The sequence below is a fragment of the Blennius ocellaris genome (assembly GCF_963422515.1).
Source record: "Blennius ocellaris genome assembly, chromosome: 7".
NCBI lineage: Eukaryota > Metazoa > Chordata > Actinopteri > Blenniiformes > Blenniidae > Blennius > Blennius ocellaris.
The window spans coordinates 13,595,988-13,612,061 of NC_137656.1; the positions used below are offsets into that span (position 1 = coordinate 13,595,988).

Sequence of the window (16,074 nt, forward strand, 5' to 3'; positions counted from 1 at the left end):
TCAATCCCTGAGAGTGAGGAGCCAGAACACCCTCATATGCACTCTCTGTCTCTCTCTCTGTCCCTCTCTCTCACACACACACACACACACTCTCACAAACATACGCGCATACACACCAATCAAATCAATATTTTACTTTGAGCTTGTCTTTGTAGTTGTAATAGATTACCTCGCATATTTGCCAACACAAAAAGTTTAGAATCAGACTCATAGTTGGCACTAAAATAATGAAGATGTTGATTAAATTAAACTAAATGGTGTTTAAAGCTCTGACTCATTAATAATTTAGTTAAATGAATGCAAATAGTTTCTTGCATTGAAGATGTTAGGTGTAACCGCCTCCTAGTGGTCATTGTACAGTAGTACAAGTTCGACATAAGTATCAGGGAGCAAAGCTTGGTAGAATAACAAATTGAGGAATATTATTTAGGATAAGTAAGTTTTATGACTACATAAGTTTGCAGTGGATGGAATTGTACGTTTTGTGTACATTCAGGCATTTAAAGGTAGATATTGTGAATTACTTTGTAAACAAAATCATTGGCAATATAAATGCTTAAACTGAAATCTGAGGATGAAAAAAGTGATTTCTTGCAGCTAATAATCCATACCGACATAAATGCTATTGAGAGTTATACTGAGAAATAACACGTTGCACAAATGATACCGTTCTAATATATTTATTCATTTTAACATCAGTGCGAAATGTCCAATACAGGAATAAAGGAAATAAGGCATAGAGCTCAGATTATTTGCAGGTAGAATCAACAGACGTATATAAAGCAGATGCTGCGAATGGCACACAAACATGGCGGCATTTTGCTTCAGGAGGCATGACACTCCCAGGGAGTGACTTGTTAGTGCAGTGAAAAGAGTTAGGCACAAGAGGCTTTTCAGAGGAAAGCAAAGCAGCCTTCATCATTCTAGGCTTGAGTCAAAAACATCAATTTCCGAGTTGTTGTTTTTTTAACCCTACTCAAATGCTTTTTTTCCCCCCTCATGGCTGACAGAAGTTTCTCCTGAGAGAGTGTGTTGAGAAGATTTAAAAGTAAAATGATCCTATTTATTCTTTAGCTGTACATACTTTTACAACTATACGTTAAAATGGTGTGGTGTGTCTGGAGCAACAACATTTTGTGTTCCCGGGGCCTTCTGTGGATTAAAACAGAGTTTGAATCCTCTGTGTATTTCCAGGACATCTGACTATATCTGGGTTTTAAAAGCCTTCATTAGACCTTGACCAGGTGGCAACATGAAAATAGGTCTGGGCTTCATTGTGCGGCAACAGAGAGATTAATAACACGTCTGCAAGCAAGTAGTTCAAGACTACAAATTGTATGTAGAGAACATCATTCCCTGGCAGAGTAAAAGTGATTGTATATTCTCTCTTTTTTTTTTTTTTGCACTAACCCAACTTAATCAACACTATATGACAACAAATGGGAGTTAGGAATCTAAATACTATTTACAAAGCAGATCTAGTCAGCTTTCACACATACAGTTTAATACTGTTGGTGTATGGCTGACAGAATACATCACAAGAGTGTCTTCTATCCTTACGTTTAACAGTGACTTTGAAGGGACTGAAGAATATAATATATAGTTAAAATGAATTTATGGCTGAATATTCAAACATAATTTTTTTAAATTATTGATATTATTGTATTTTCTACTGCTACGTGTGAGCTCGAGATTTCTGTAAATGTACAGTTATCTATTTGAAGATGAATCGAGGTGTGTGTGTGTGTGTGTGTGTGTGTGTGTGTGTGTGTGTGTGTGTGTGTGTGTGTGTGTGTGTGTGTGTGTGTGTGTGTGTGTGTGTGTGTGTGTGTGTGTGTGTGTGTGAGAGAGCCTGAGCAGATGTTGTATAGCGATGCTGAGATCCCCTGCTGTGCTGACGGGGGCCTGGAGGTTTGTCAGTGTGTCTCTGAGGCCCATGGAGCTCAGCTGCTACAGCTCCTCCTGGAGGTCAGACTCATCCTGATGGACCTGACACAACATGACAACATTGAGAGGCTTGGTGACAAAAAACACAAAACTAGTTCTATGAGTTATTGAGCTTCAGGGAGCAGGTTGTACGCATGCGCACACACACACACACACATATCTGACCTGAAGAAACATGAAACGATTTAAAGATGTTTGATTTATCTTGAATAGGATACATGTCTAATGCCAGAGGATCTTTTTTTTTTTTTTATGCCTGTAAACCATACAAGGAACGTGAAGGAGCACTGACTCCAGTTCTAGATAAATAACAAACAAGAACTGTAGTACTGTTAATTTCCTAAATTATTTCTGTACAATAAGTCATTATTTTATATTTCAATTGTTTCTTGTATGGGGATTTCATGCTGCCAATAACTTGCTGTGAACCCACCCCACAAAACAATTAGATCACTACATTTTGAGTGAAAGGCAAGATTCAATTGAATCAAGCTTTTGTTTTTGCATAGAGACAAAAATGGCCATAAACCGGTGGCTTGTCTACTTCTGCAAATATTAGGTACAATTCTTTTAAAAATTCAAGTTGCTGAAAATTCAAAATCTGAAGCAACAGTACAAGAATGTAGATTTTCATCCGGATGGTTTTTTTTATTCAGAAAGTTTTGTCCTGCTGAAAGTGTACATGGATTAAAGAAGTTATTAACCAGGAGTACATTAATAAAAAAGGTTGGGGGACCATCTATAAGAGAGGCTTTAATTTAATTGAGACATGGACTTTAAAATTAATTATGCACAAGATACAAACCTTGGGATAGTAAACGTTGTGCACTTGATTACTCATTCACTCATTATCACTCATCTTTAAAGGTCCTGCGGCCGTCAAATAATTTAATGACACCGATATTTCTAATTTAGATACATACTGAAGCCAGAGAGCAAATATAAACACTGACTTACCCCACCACTGGTGTTGGCAAGCGTCTGAAGCATTTGTTGTACAAACTGCTGCTGCTGCTGCTCCGTTGCCGTGGCAACGTGAGGACCACTTCCTGATTGGCTGGTTAGGACAGACTCAGATGCAGACTCAGGAGCATTGATAGTAACACCGCTGCCTGTGTGATCGAGTCCAGCCCTGCAGGACAAAATCGTGGGTATGAGGCACAATATCTTCAAAGTGCATTTCTTTTCCTCGCTCATAAAGTCAGTCTGGAGTTCATTAAGCACAGAGGTGTACAATCTGTTTTCACTCACGCAGGTATGAGGGCAGGAGCCTCAGCGGCCAGAGTCTGAAGGCCCTGTTGGATCTGGAGCAAAGCCTCCAGTGCTTTGGGGTTCAACATGGCCGCCAGCAGCTCAGGGCTCTGCATCTACATCATATGCGACAGTCATTAAGAAAATATTATTAATAAATACTACACCAAGAATGGCACAGCAGATAAGTCACTACTGATAGATTGTTAGAGTTTTCATCAATCCATCTATGCCGCTTTAACAAACTTAAGGGCCGGAGAGAACATGCAAACTCTGCACAGAAAGACCCCGTAGCACAGCAAGGACGAGGAACAGTATGAAGTATAAAGCTTGATCCATCAGTGAACTGGGCTCAGAACAGGAATCTGACTTACTGACTCAGCTCAGCTTTGTGCAGGAAATAACCTTCTTTTTTATGATCCAAGATTTTGGTTTTGGAATTTTCTCAAAATATATGTATTTGCTATGAAGCCAATGGGGATCCCATCAAACTCGTCCAAATTCCACAACAGAGACGAACCTCGAAGCCCAAACAACTGGGAAGATTCTATATTCACGCTGTGACCTGGGAGTTGGGGCTTGATTAAGAACCATATGACGCCATCAGATTACCCGTCTGTAACGCCAAGTTCCTAAATTACTGTTAAAATCATGTCTATGTCAAAGGTAATGGGGGGGGGGGGGTGTAAACGTTTAGGGAACAAATATGAGTGGCAGGAAAGTAAAACGTGGTTGATGGATGTATTGAACACATCTGTTCTCACTGGGAGGCAAACAGTGAGGAGAACAAACAGACCTGTTGCAGGAACAGAGGGATCTGTTGCCTCATTTGCTGCTGCAGCTGGGGATTTCCTGAGAACAGAGGGTGGCTCAGCAGCATCTGAAACGGTATGAAAACAAAAGCGGTGAGGAGGCAATGAGGCCTGTCTGCTGCTACTTCAATAAAAATAAATAAATAAATAAATAAAAGGTTCTGCTTTTTCTCAGGTGAAAATATCTGGTTTCAGTCTTTAAATATTTCTGCTAGAATCACTTGTGCAGCAAGGTCCGGGTTTTGGCTGAGGCAGTTCAAGAGACTGCTGACACAGGGCCCGGACAGCAAGCTCTCAATCAGGCCTGGTCTGGCAGTGATCTCCTCCAGCAAGGACTGCATGCCTGGAAGATCAGAAAGGAGGCCACAGACTGATAATAGGAACTGATATTTTAAAACTGTGTGACTGCAGGTTTTCAAGCATATTATTCTGCTTTGTCCTCTGCAATTCTGCAAACCGGCTCCTCGTCCTGTCAGTCGTCCAGCGGATCAGCTTGGCGAGAGGACTAAAGCTGTCCACTTCCTCACCTGCAGTAATGGTGCTTGGAGAGCTTGAATGGGTCCTTGACGAATCACTCGACCCTCTCGGAGGATCACCAGGGTGACTGGAGGAGAAAGCAGGTATTGGGTCGCTCTCACCCTCCGGTGTCTGTTGACTCCCAGATGGTGCAGTTGCCCCTGGCGGTTCCCCTGTGTGGATCTCAAAGAGTAACAAAAATATGTAGGACACCCAAGATCAGTTTGATGTCATTTAAAGAGATAAACCAGCAAAATGACTTTCTCAGAGTTGCACCTGTGCAAGTGGGAGACGATGCTCTCCTATTTTTGGTTTTGACCTCTGCAGATGCCCAGAATCACCAGTGATGGTTTCCAAGTTTTCTTGATCCGGTTCTAAATTGTTTAATGCTCCGTCTTCATTTGGGATCACATCCTCCATCATGTCTGGGTTTCTGATGAGCTCAAGCACCTGGACGAGGAAGCAAAACAAGGTGTTGAAAACTTGTGAGAGAGATTGGCCAGGGATGGGGCAGTGACAGTCAAATTGCCAAGAATAAACCAAATGATACCCACGTTTCCATGGTGGCATATATCTACTGCAAGTCACTTTAATGATCCCCTTGTGGAGGTTATTCCTCTGCATTCGCTCCATCTTGCCCATGATGAACCTCAACCAAAACTCACCTCTGTTATGACATCAGTGTTGTTTATCATTTCCTCCACCTCTGGGTTTGTTTGCATGAGCTGCTGAATTTGGGGATTAGACCGAATGAGCTGTCGGGTCAGCTGAGGACAAGAGGTTGAGAGAGTGTCCTGCACAAAGGGGCTGCTGAGGACACAACGCAACATCTCCGGGTCAGCCAGTAGTTGTCTTTCCATCTGGTGCTGGAGTGCAGGAAAGAATCCAGACCTGCTGTTTTCGAAGTCAAAACTGTTTAGACCTTCCACTGAGCAAACAAAGTGGGATAAAAAGAAACGGGAAAAAAATGTGAAAGCAGTAGCTCGCTGTTTGACATGTTCCTACTTATAAAGATACGACAGTGAGGACCAAAGGTTAGACTACCATGCACTTATTAGTCATGCGAGACCTGAGAGGGCCAAATGGTGGTCTTACCAAGGCAAAAAGGAGAGGTGGGCGAAGGTGTGGACGTATCAAGATGAGGCTCAAGGTCAGCACTGAGCTCTGACCGTATTATTTCTGCAGCTGTATCAATGCCGGCTGGACAGGGAGACGTCTGCGGCCTGAGAAAGATAGTTACAGATACAGTTAGTATTTATTTATTAGTTATAGATACAAGGTTTGAGAAATGTAAAAGTATCTCTAACAGCAGCCAAGAGTCAAAACATCCTTAAAATGATATTACAATCTAAATATTATTGCATTAATGTATTTTTATGGCAACAAAGTAAAGACTATCATTGCTAATATGTCACAAGAATGAAAGAAACTATATTAGTTCAGAAATATGTTACTCAAGTAGACACTGTTTTGTCACAGGGATGACTCATCAAATTGAAAAAAGTCACATACCAGATTTGATTCATTTCTAAATGCATGAATATAAGCTGTTTTGTTGCTGTATGATAAACTTCAGTGACAGTACGAATCCCCCTATATTACATTACTTTACTTGGACTCACTAATTAAACTGTTCTGGCATGCAGAAACAGATATTTAGAAACACAGTAGTTAATTTAAAGTCTACACACATGGCCTAATGTCTCACACAGTAGATTAACGTGTTTGTACCTGGTCAGTGAATGAAAGTCAGGATTTGATGGAGAGAGGAGGGTTTTACATGGATAGATAAAGACATAATGGTAAAAATGCGAGCATGTCGGTGAATCTGTTTCTATACGCTGGATATAAGGGACAGAGTGAAGCTGCATCTTTTCATTGGTTTTCACAACGTATTTTTTCTCTGCAGGATCATTGAGGCTGTTGAAGGAGGAGGAGGATCCTCACTGTCTTTTCTAGAGAGCAGCTCAAGGTGAGTAAAACAAACTGTGCTGTTAGTAATTTTATTCTCTTGTGCTAATATCTGTTCTCTCTTCTCTCTTTGCTCTTTGGCTTCAGAGCTTCATGATGATCTGATGCAGTTGAGGGTCCGTTCAAATAGGCTCTACCTCTGGAAGATGCCATCAGCTTCACTTGCCCTGAAGCAGCACCTCAAACTGAGGACGTTACCATTCAGTGACCAGCGGGTGATAAAAAAAACCTCATCAATCAAGGTTGAGATTTTTTATGTAACATAAGCTCAATTTGTACTTTTTGAAGGTTTGTCATGGACATTTACTCTGAAGTAACTACAGTTACTCTCCATTCTTGTAGTTAGTTTTTGCTTAATGCACCACACATTGTCACTGCATGAATGAAGCAGCCTCCCACCAACAGTGGCGCTGCGGTGATTCGGATCAAAATGGCCAAACAAGATGGCGGCAGTGGATTCCCCACCGACGGCTTCTCACAGCTTCTCAAAAAACGAGGTACTCAAAAAAGATCCAGGGATTATAGGGTTAAAAATAGCCCCTCCTTTACATGCTCGCTGTCACATGGGAGCAGCCCTTCCCCTACCCACGCACTCAGCCCTATAAATACCGGCTGCGCGCGCTCATTGCAGCTCAGCTAGGACTCGGAACGCACCACAGGACAAGCCACAGCCGCCATTTGCAGATTTCTTTTAACCACTCTTTTTATTTTTCATACGTGCATGTTGTGCCTGAGGAGGAAGACCAAGCTGGGCGAAACGTTTCACGTGGGCACGTTTTTCTTTTCAGTGACCCGTTTACTCATTTCTATTATTTTTTTCTTTTGTTTGGGATTTGTTTTATTTATTTGAAAAAACCTAAATATGATTGGTTTCTGGGAAAAATATGTTTAAACACAAACTGATCACGGTTATGTATTTTTCATATCATAATTAGACCTTTTTATTATTATTATTTTTATCTTTTTTGGTTGAAAAATACAATAGTGTACATATAGGATATTGTACATATCAAATCCTTTTCTTTTTCTTTTTTCCTTTTTTAAATTGTATACATATGTACAATCAATTTCTTTTCAACCAAAAACATATAAAACTAAAATCAAACAATCCTGCTTCCCCGAACCAGGCTGTATAAAAATAGTCTGTTTAAAAAAAAAAAAACAGTTTGGGGAATGGACAACTGTCCATTATGGGAGATGCAGAAACGGGGACCCTGTATGGAAAGAAAAGAGGCCCTGGACCACAATACGGCCGAGGAAATTTTGGGAACTGGGGGAGGTATTATGCCCGAGGGATGGACGGAGCACTCCCCCTGACCCTTGTGGATATATGTATACACATAAAAGACAGTTAAAATACAGGGGGTACAAAACACAAGCAGAGCAAACAACAAAAATTGGTATACAGGAGAGCCATTGACTCTGCCCCCCCAAGTATAGAAAAAGGGAGGAAGAGCGGGATCTTTTTCACTTAACCCAACTATAACCCTAACCCAGGCTTGTCACTGTCAGCCTTAATTGATGTGAATTAGTGAAGCAGCCTTTTGACCCCGCCGCGGTCCAAGTAGTGGACTTGAAATGTATTGGTAGTAATAGTAATACCAAGTTTACTTTAAGTATACTTTCAAAGAGAGAAGTATACTCAATTATATCAGAAGTACACTGGAAGTAAACTTTAAAAGATTACTTTAGGTATACTTTTGGCATACTTTAAAGTATACTTGTAGTATACTACAAGTGGGCCAATTTAGTCCCAAGGAGTATACTTGTAAGTATCATTACTTTAAGTATACTGTAAAGTATACTTTCAAAGAGAGAAATATATTACAAGTAAACTTAAAAGATTACTTTAAGTATACTGAAAAGTGTACTTTCAAAGATAAAAGTATACTCAATCATATCAGAAGTACACTACAAGTAAACTTAAAAGATTACTTTAAGTATACTTTTGGTATACTTTAAAGTATACTACAAGTGGGCCAATTTAGTCCCAAGGAGTATACTTGTAAGTAAACTTCTAGTGCAAATATAAGTATACTTGGTAGAGTATACTATGTATACTTAAGTACACTTGATATTACATACTTGAAGTATACTTCTTTTTGGTAAGGGTGTGAGTAAAATGCTTCCAAGTAAAAATGATTTGATAGAAAGTCATAGAAACTGATTTTTGTTCTTGCAATCTTGCATACTTTATCATTATTATTGATGATGATTATAACAATAATAATAAAAACAATCGTGTTTGCTCCAATTATTCAGTGCAAAAATGTATGAGCGCATTCAGAAAATGACCACATTCGAGGCACTCTTAATAAAGTACATGAGCGGCCTGAAATGTACTTTTAAACGGTACAAGCTAAAAATTCTCCTTTCTTCTGTGCCTTTAGACTTATGTTGAATAGAAAGTATGTCGCTTGACAGGTTGCATGATTTGTATACATGTTTTCGCAGTTCAGTTTTAGCGATCAATGTTGGCTTGTTTGTGGTAATCTTACGCCCCACAGTGGACAATTTGGACATACCAGCTGTTTCTTCTCAACAATTGCAGATTATGTCGGTTGTAAAATAAGCATTTATTTGTCTGTTCCCTCGCCTGTCTGTTAGCAAGATAACCCAAAAACTACTGAGCGTGTCTTCATAAAAATCGGCACACAGGTGCATTTTGAACATTACATTTTGTTTTTGCTTCTGCTCAAAATAATGGATACAATTGAAAACGTCCAATTGTCATATACTATTTTATCTTGTGTTCTTTTGAACTATAACAAAATCACGTGATCACCAAACTAAATAAATTAATAAAGGCGGTTGATCTGGATGTGGACTATGTGTCCATGTCTGCCCCTGGCGGAGGTCACAAATCTCTGATTGCTCTTTTTGCAAAGCTCTTTCCTGAATTGGAAACTTCCAGTGTCAGTTTTGCCAGAAGGTATCAACTTTAACAACCATAGTCTAAGCAGCAATGAAACAACAGGGATGGAGTTCAATAATGTGTTTTTCTTATATATTATTACCATCCATACTACATTTTCATATTGAGATTATTGTTTTTACAAATTAACAATAGTATTTATATAGCAGAAAATCGATAGGAAATCATTCGTAAAAATGTTGGGAAATAAATTGACAACAAATATTGTTTACAAAACAAATAAAAAAAACAACCATCCACCTTCCATCCATCTGGCGGCTCCACTTCATTCTTTTGGAGGTTCTGGGTCTAGATATTTACCTTCGGGTCATGCGGAGGCAGACGGACGCGTTCTGTTCTTCCAGGTGACTGATGACTTGCGCCTCCGTGAGGACTCGACCACAGTGAATCAGCTGCTGCTGCTCCGCCGCAGAGACTCCAAGACGCTCATTGAGGCTGCGCTTCAACTACACACGCACACACACGCGCCAATATATCAGACAAGAACACTAAAAAGCCCTGCACGCGCTGCCGAATCGCACGCATCCAACCTGTCTGACGGTGCAGTCTCGCGTCACGGTGAACTCTCTGCTCTCGGTCTCACTTCTCACGGTGACATGGACGGTTTCCGGCCCGCAGCAGCTTTTCGGTGCGTCTTTCACGGAGCTTGACATGTCGGGTCCCGGGATGGCGGCGTGGGGAAGCGTCGCTGCCGCGTCTGTCTGTCCCGATGACTCGACACAAAGTTGTGAGGATGAGGAGGAGGAAGAGGAGGATGATGTGCTGCAGCTCGCTGCGCACATGTACACCAGACACTTTTCAAAAGTGACTGGGGGGATTTATGTGCACCGTCACCCAGCACAACACTCCAGAAGTGATCTCTTGTTAGCAGACCAAGTATGTAGTCAGAGCCAACTTAAAGATATACCACATCGCTGCGTTGACCAGGAGTTCAAGAACATCAGCACTGAGCAATGTCCCTTTAAATTTCAGTTTCAAGTCCAATTCAAGCTGCAAGCAACCTTGAATGAGTCCTCGCCACTTGCGGAACTCCAACCGACACTTTCAGTATGTGTATGTTTCACTTCATTAGATGACATGCATAGCAGTCTATGTATGTCATCTAATGAAGTGAAATCTGTTCTTGTTCGCGAGGACTATTTTTCTCATAATGATTCATACCCGAGGTAAGAGTACATAGCGTTAGGAGCCCTACCTGAGGTTCATCAGCACCAGGGTTATAATAGACCTTTATACTCAGGACAAGAAACTTTTTTTTTCACTGAAAACGTATTTTATATACTCAACAGTGAAGTACAAACAAAAATAAAACTTACATTTCACATCTGTCAACTTGGCATAAGAGCCCATGAAAAAGATGAGGCACACATTTGACAACTGGACTCCAGATGCAGCGGCACTCTACCGCCTGCAGGGGGCAGCAACGTGGCCAAACGTCTTAAAATCAAACTTAAATGTCTGTTCAGTTGTGTATGCAATAAAACATGCCGCGTTTCAGAGTGTTTTGTGGGTTTTTTTTTGTTTTGTTTATAGGGTCATGCATTATGGGCAGAGAGAAACCCCGAGCTTAACAGAAAAGAAGGGAAAACCCTGATAGTAAATTGTGTTGGTTCTTTTTTAACTAACTTTACTTTTCAGGTATTTTCCTTCCGACACCTTCATAGATCCGCCTCAGAACTTTTCTTCCCTTTCTTGTTTCCCTGTAGAGACAGAAAAAACAACAGAAGAGATATTTATTTAGTGTATTTTTATTATTGACATCTCATGTTTTATTGATATAAATCAACATAAAACTGAACTTAAACAGGGCAGACATTCATGTAGGATTATTCACAGCTTCAAAGATAAACGCTTGATATTTCACCAAGGAAGAAACTATAAATGAAATATTTTGAGAACTGTTACAACAGATGCAGTTATTGTCACATTTTCTCAGTTTTATTGAGACGGTAAGAAGCAACACACTAAAAGTTCGCTGATCAACGAAAATGCGAAGTATGTTTGTTCAAGAAAAAGGCTCCACCAGGAACTCCACCTTCAGAGAGGTAATGATAAAAAAAATAAAAAAACTGGTTCAGTTTGTAGCGGAGGTCCTCCTCCAATCCCATGGTTGGTGGTTCGAGCTCCCACCCCATTGTTTCCATGTCCTTGAGCAAAATGTTAAACTCTTACATTGTTCCAAATAAAGCTTCTGCAACTTGCATGACTGCCTTCACAACTGGTGAGTGAGTGAGTGTCGGTAGGAGGAGGTGAATGTGACGAATAAAAGTAAAAGCATATTGAAACAGCTGAAGCCGTCAAATACATAATTTAGGAACTTCGAATAAAAATAGTTACAACTACAATTACATTGAGCGAGCAGATATATATATATATAAATAATATTAGTGCTTCAATTCAAAGCTCTGATGATCTCAAACAAAACTCAAGATAAAAATAGTCATTTGAGTGCTCACCTGATGTTTTGGTTGGTCTGACTGAAGTCCTTTAACTTTAGACCTTTCTTGCTCAAGGGCACCATGAAGTAATGATACCTGAAGAAGAACACGTGATGTATGAATGTGGAGACATTGGACACGTGTATTCCTCTTATCACAGACGCTCACCTGGGATGACAGTTCCTCTTTAATATGCAACAATTCTTCAACCTGAACAAGTATTTCTGCTTTATCCTTCACTGAAGGAGAGATAGTAGAAAATATCCATTAATGTCAAAGAAGTCCAATTGTTAAACAGGTAAATGGATCGAGGATATCTTGTTTAATACTCAACTCACTTTCTCCCTGTTGGAGCATCTTTAGCAGTTGGGAATTTCTTGCTTTGACTTCTTTATATTTCACCTGCAGAGAGAATTAAAAAAAAAAACCAACAACTTGAAAAGTATGTCAGTGAGACAAACAAAAAGTGTTGCATCACTGGTATTAAATCTAAGCTCTTGTCTTTAGAAATGTCCATTTTTGGGGGGGAAGGGGGGGGGAATCAGTACCGGGAGTTGAATTTCAAGTTTTAGCCTCTTTCATTGTGCAAGGAAACCTTAACGGATGTGTGTGTGTGTGTGTGTGTGTGTGTGTGTGTGTGTGTGTGTGTGTGTGCCATTGTTCAATGAGTACAGCAAGAAAGAAGCCCCAAAACTACTTAAATTAAAGAATGTCTATCAACTGCTTTTAAGTACAGACCTCCCACTGTGAGATGGTCTTTTTTAGCTTCTCAATTTCCAGATCTTTCTTCTCCAGCTCGTACTTCAGCTGTTCTGCTCGGGGGTCCTGACAAGAGACAGGAGAAATATTTCAGGACAGCTTCACATCCTGATGAATACAGATAGTTACGAGGGTGTGTGTGGACTCACCGGCTCATGTTCTGTGGAGGTGGTAACTTCTTGTCCCTGGCTGTTGGAAAACTGCTCACGTCTTTTCTCCCTTTGGATAATCTGACTCACGTCGTCTTCCAATTTGTTAAAGAAACGCTCCTCCTGCCCGACTCCTAATGCTAATTGAGACGCTCTGGGGTCCTGAAAGAAGGGGTGGATTGTGTCACAGAAGGACGGTAGCACACACATAAGACAAAGTCACATATTTAGTGATCATGTATGCAGATCATGTTACTTTTTAAAAGTATAAAATGATAACTAGTTACTGGGACGAGGTGAAAAATGAGGTTGAAACAACTTGATTAAGTTTTACAAATAACGAGAGTACAACTTTGATTTAAGGACCTCTGACGGCGCTATCCCTCTGAAATGAACAGGAAAAGTGACGAGGATGTATCCTGCTGTCTATACTGTGTTGGTCTTCCCACAACCAGGGTAAAGTTGCTTAAAAAGCTTGTATGGAAAACTACTGAGCACTTTTTGCTCCACATATCTTCTGAATCAGTCCGATCACTCAACACTAGGTATTTGATCATTACTCATTCTCTTCATGCTCTTCTGGTTTGACTTTGTAAATTATACATTATTTTTCTGAAGCGCATCTGGTTATCAGCAACTTATCACTTCAGACTTTAATAAAACCTCATTGAAGATATAACGATGAGCAGTGAAAAGAGCAGCTGCTCGTTTTGTTCAGAGTTAAAAAGGAATCATTTGAGAAAAAGGTGGCTGCTGTCAATAGTTTTGAAAAATAAGAATTTACTAGATACTTTTTGCCACTGCATTACCTACTGTCTCGGTTCAGTGTAACACACATTAAAAGAAGTCATCATGAAAGAAGGATCCAGTCATGTCGGTCATTAGTAAGAGTTTGTGATTCGACTCATTTATTCCCCAGTATCAACTCATATCTCTCAACGTCACTTGGAATATGTCACTTTGTATATGCAGGTTGATAAGAGTGTACGGTGCTCACCTCTTTCTCTTGTTTTCTACTTAATTGTTCTGCAAAGAAAAAAATACAACGATCAAAGAACAAAAACAGTTTCTAAAAGTAATTGCATTTAATGTATTTTCCTTTCACTAATCATCCTGTGAGTTTGTGCCATGTGATTGACAACAACACAGAGCTTCTCTCACCTGCACTGCCTTCAGCCTGGAAGTCCTGCAGGGACACCGTCTTTTTCTCTTTTGCCTGCTGATGCTTTTTCTTGTCTTTCTTCCCCACAACCTCTTTTCCTCCCCGTGACTTTGGCGAGGATGCGTTTGGGTTGCTCTGCTGGATGAAAGCAAATGACTGCCTTTCATGAACGTTTGACAGGCGCGTCACGGGGCAACACAACTTAACAAATACGAATAAGACAGAAAGTGTGCGGCATGGTCTTCTCTGCTAAATCTGAGGTGATGCATATTCAAGAGGGATCTCGAATCTTCACTTTGTTCATATATATTTAAACACTTTAATAAAACCATAACTGAAAAAATATGCATTTCCCCAAATCTCAAAAGCCAAATCGGTATACAAGTGCTTCAGCAAATGTATACGTGTACCTGTTTTTGTTGTTCATACTCAAGTTTGCTTAAAATCAACGCCTTTTCCAAGTCTGCTTCATACAGTTCTGTGGTTATCTGCGGGAAGGCAAGGAAAGCAAATGAGGAATATTTTCCAGTCAGTAAACACTGCTTTCTGGGATGATTCGACAGATGTTCACATATATCAGTAGGAATTTGTTTTGCTCATGTCTACATCTCATTTCAGATGATTAAAGTTTGACACATTAGAGACGGACGTTCAATTGTGTCTTTACTGCCGACACATTCATTGTTTTTGTCCAACCTGCTCATCTCTCTGCTTCCACTGCTGCCACCCCTCTGCAGGTATACTGGGGTCTCCTGCTGCTGGGTTGAGAAGCTCACTGGCTATTCCAGAAAGAGTCATGCAAGGAGTAGCGGACGACTTCTGAGGGATCTTCTTGAAGGCCAGATTACGCAACTAGAGTAATGAAAGAGAACGGTTCAAACATCACCTCGATATTACCATTACGTATCAACATCCACCCGTCCAAACCTTCTCCTCCATAGGTCAGCGATATGACTAGATGATGTTACTGCTGCTGAATGACTAAACAAGAAGTACACATCTATGGAGCACAAATGAAAACATGTACTGGTATTTACTGACCTCGGAAGATAAAACATAAAAATGACAAGCTTAGTCATTCTTTGGTAGGTATGTTGTGCAGAGTTTTTTGTCTACATACACCCAAAACTGTGTGGTTTTGAAATAACAGAACACTTGTGCAGCATTGATATGATTTTAGTTAGCCACATAACTCTATGTGCAGTGCAGTGTTTGGAGACCTGCTTCCAGTGATTTTAGGGCAGGTACAATACTTCGGGCTGTGAGCTTACAGTGAAGCTGAAGTGAAACCAAAAGGTAAGAGCAACAGAAATGTCAGACACTCACCTCATTGGCCTCACTCTGCTGCTGTTCCTTCTTCTTCTTCTTCTTGTCTTTCTTCTTGTCGTTGCCCTGAGCTGCTTTGCCCCCGGATGCCCCTGCCTTCCCCTGCCGGGGCTTCGCGGAGGACTCCCGTCCGGTCTTGGTGGTGCCCTTACCCGGCTCGGAGGTGTCCGAGTCCGAGCCCGAGTCAATCTGGAGCAGGGCGAAGCGGGAGGCGGTGGTGGGGACGGTGATCATTGCGGACGACGCCATCTCGAAAATACAAAAATACTGAGGAAGACATTTACAGGAATAAAATGTAGTAACACTAACAATACCTCAAACAGGGTTATATTACGAGTTAGCTTGAAGTTGCAGCCTCGCACGAGCACAATTATTAAAACGTGACCACGGTAAAGTTTTTATAGAGTAACAAACCGTAGAGCCGGTGTGTGCTTTATTGCAGCAAGTACATCGTGGAGATAAACCATTAAATCAAATTGAAGACTGATGCTAGGTTAGCATCACTTAGCAACACTTAGCCGAGGGTCTGTTAGCTCCTGAACAAGTGCAAAGGTGTCCGTAACGAGCCGGTCACAACCATATTCATGGACTCACGTTGATGTTTCGTTTCGGTGCTGTCACAAAGTTGTGCTGGAGAGACACTTTTGATGGGAAAAGTTCCGGCGGAGTACTTTCACCTTTTCGTTAAAGCTGCGGTCTGTTCTATCGGTTCGAGTCCAGCGACCAATGAAGCTTCTCTTCTTCTTTGGGAAGTTCTGCTGTTATCAACTTTTATACTCACAGCGACACCTATCGCTCGGAGGTGTGT

The 16,074-nt window shown here is 40.7% G+C and overlaps 1 protein-coding gene and 1 pseudogene across 4 annotated transcripts; both read right to left on the reverse strand.

The window, feature by feature from the left end:
* Window positions 1–1,489: 1,489 nt before the first annotated feature.
* Window positions 1,490–10,214, reverse strand: LOC308132810 (ubiquilin-1-like; annotated as a pseudogene). Its single transcript has 12 exons — window positions 9,963–10,214; window positions 9,733–9,878; window positions 5,622–5,749; window positions 5,192–5,454; window positions 4,803–4,976; window positions 4,538–4,709; window positions 4,232–4,353; window positions 3,995–4,078; window positions 3,199–3,314; window positions 2,905–3,079; window positions 1,900–1,989; window positions 1,490–1,522 (listed from the first exon to the last, which is right to left on the reverse strand). The product of its transcript is annotated as a ubiquilin-1-like (transcript).
* A 505-nt stretch (window positions 10,215–10,719) lies between these two features.
* On the reverse strand, window positions 10,720–15,997 carry gkap1 (G kinase anchoring protein 1). 3 transcript variants are annotated; one of them, XM_080499291.1, is made up of 12 exons: window positions 15,861–15,997; window positions 15,267–15,533; window positions 14,637–14,792; window positions 14,351–14,428; window positions 13,940–14,075; window positions 13,776–13,804; window positions 12,779–12,940; window positions 12,609–12,695; window positions 12,209–12,272; window positions 12,039–12,109; window positions 11,889–11,966; window positions 10,720–11,132 (listed from the first exon to the last, which is right to left on the reverse strand). In XM_080499291.1, exons 2-12 carry the CDS (start codon window positions 15,513–15,515, stop codon window positions 11,091–11,093), a joined length of 1,152 nt encoding a protein of 383 aa, XP_080355417.1. In that variant the 5' UTR covers window positions 15,516–15,533; window positions 15,861–15,997; the 3' UTR covers window positions 10,720–11,090. The 3 variants fall into 3 exon arrangements, with proteins under 3 accessions (XP_080355417.1, XP_080355416.1, XP_080355418.1); XM_080499290.1 differs by having other exon boundaries at window positions 13,940–14,078; XM_080499292.1 differs by lacking the exon at window positions 14,351–14,428.
* Window positions 15,998–16,074: the final 77 nt, after the last annotated feature.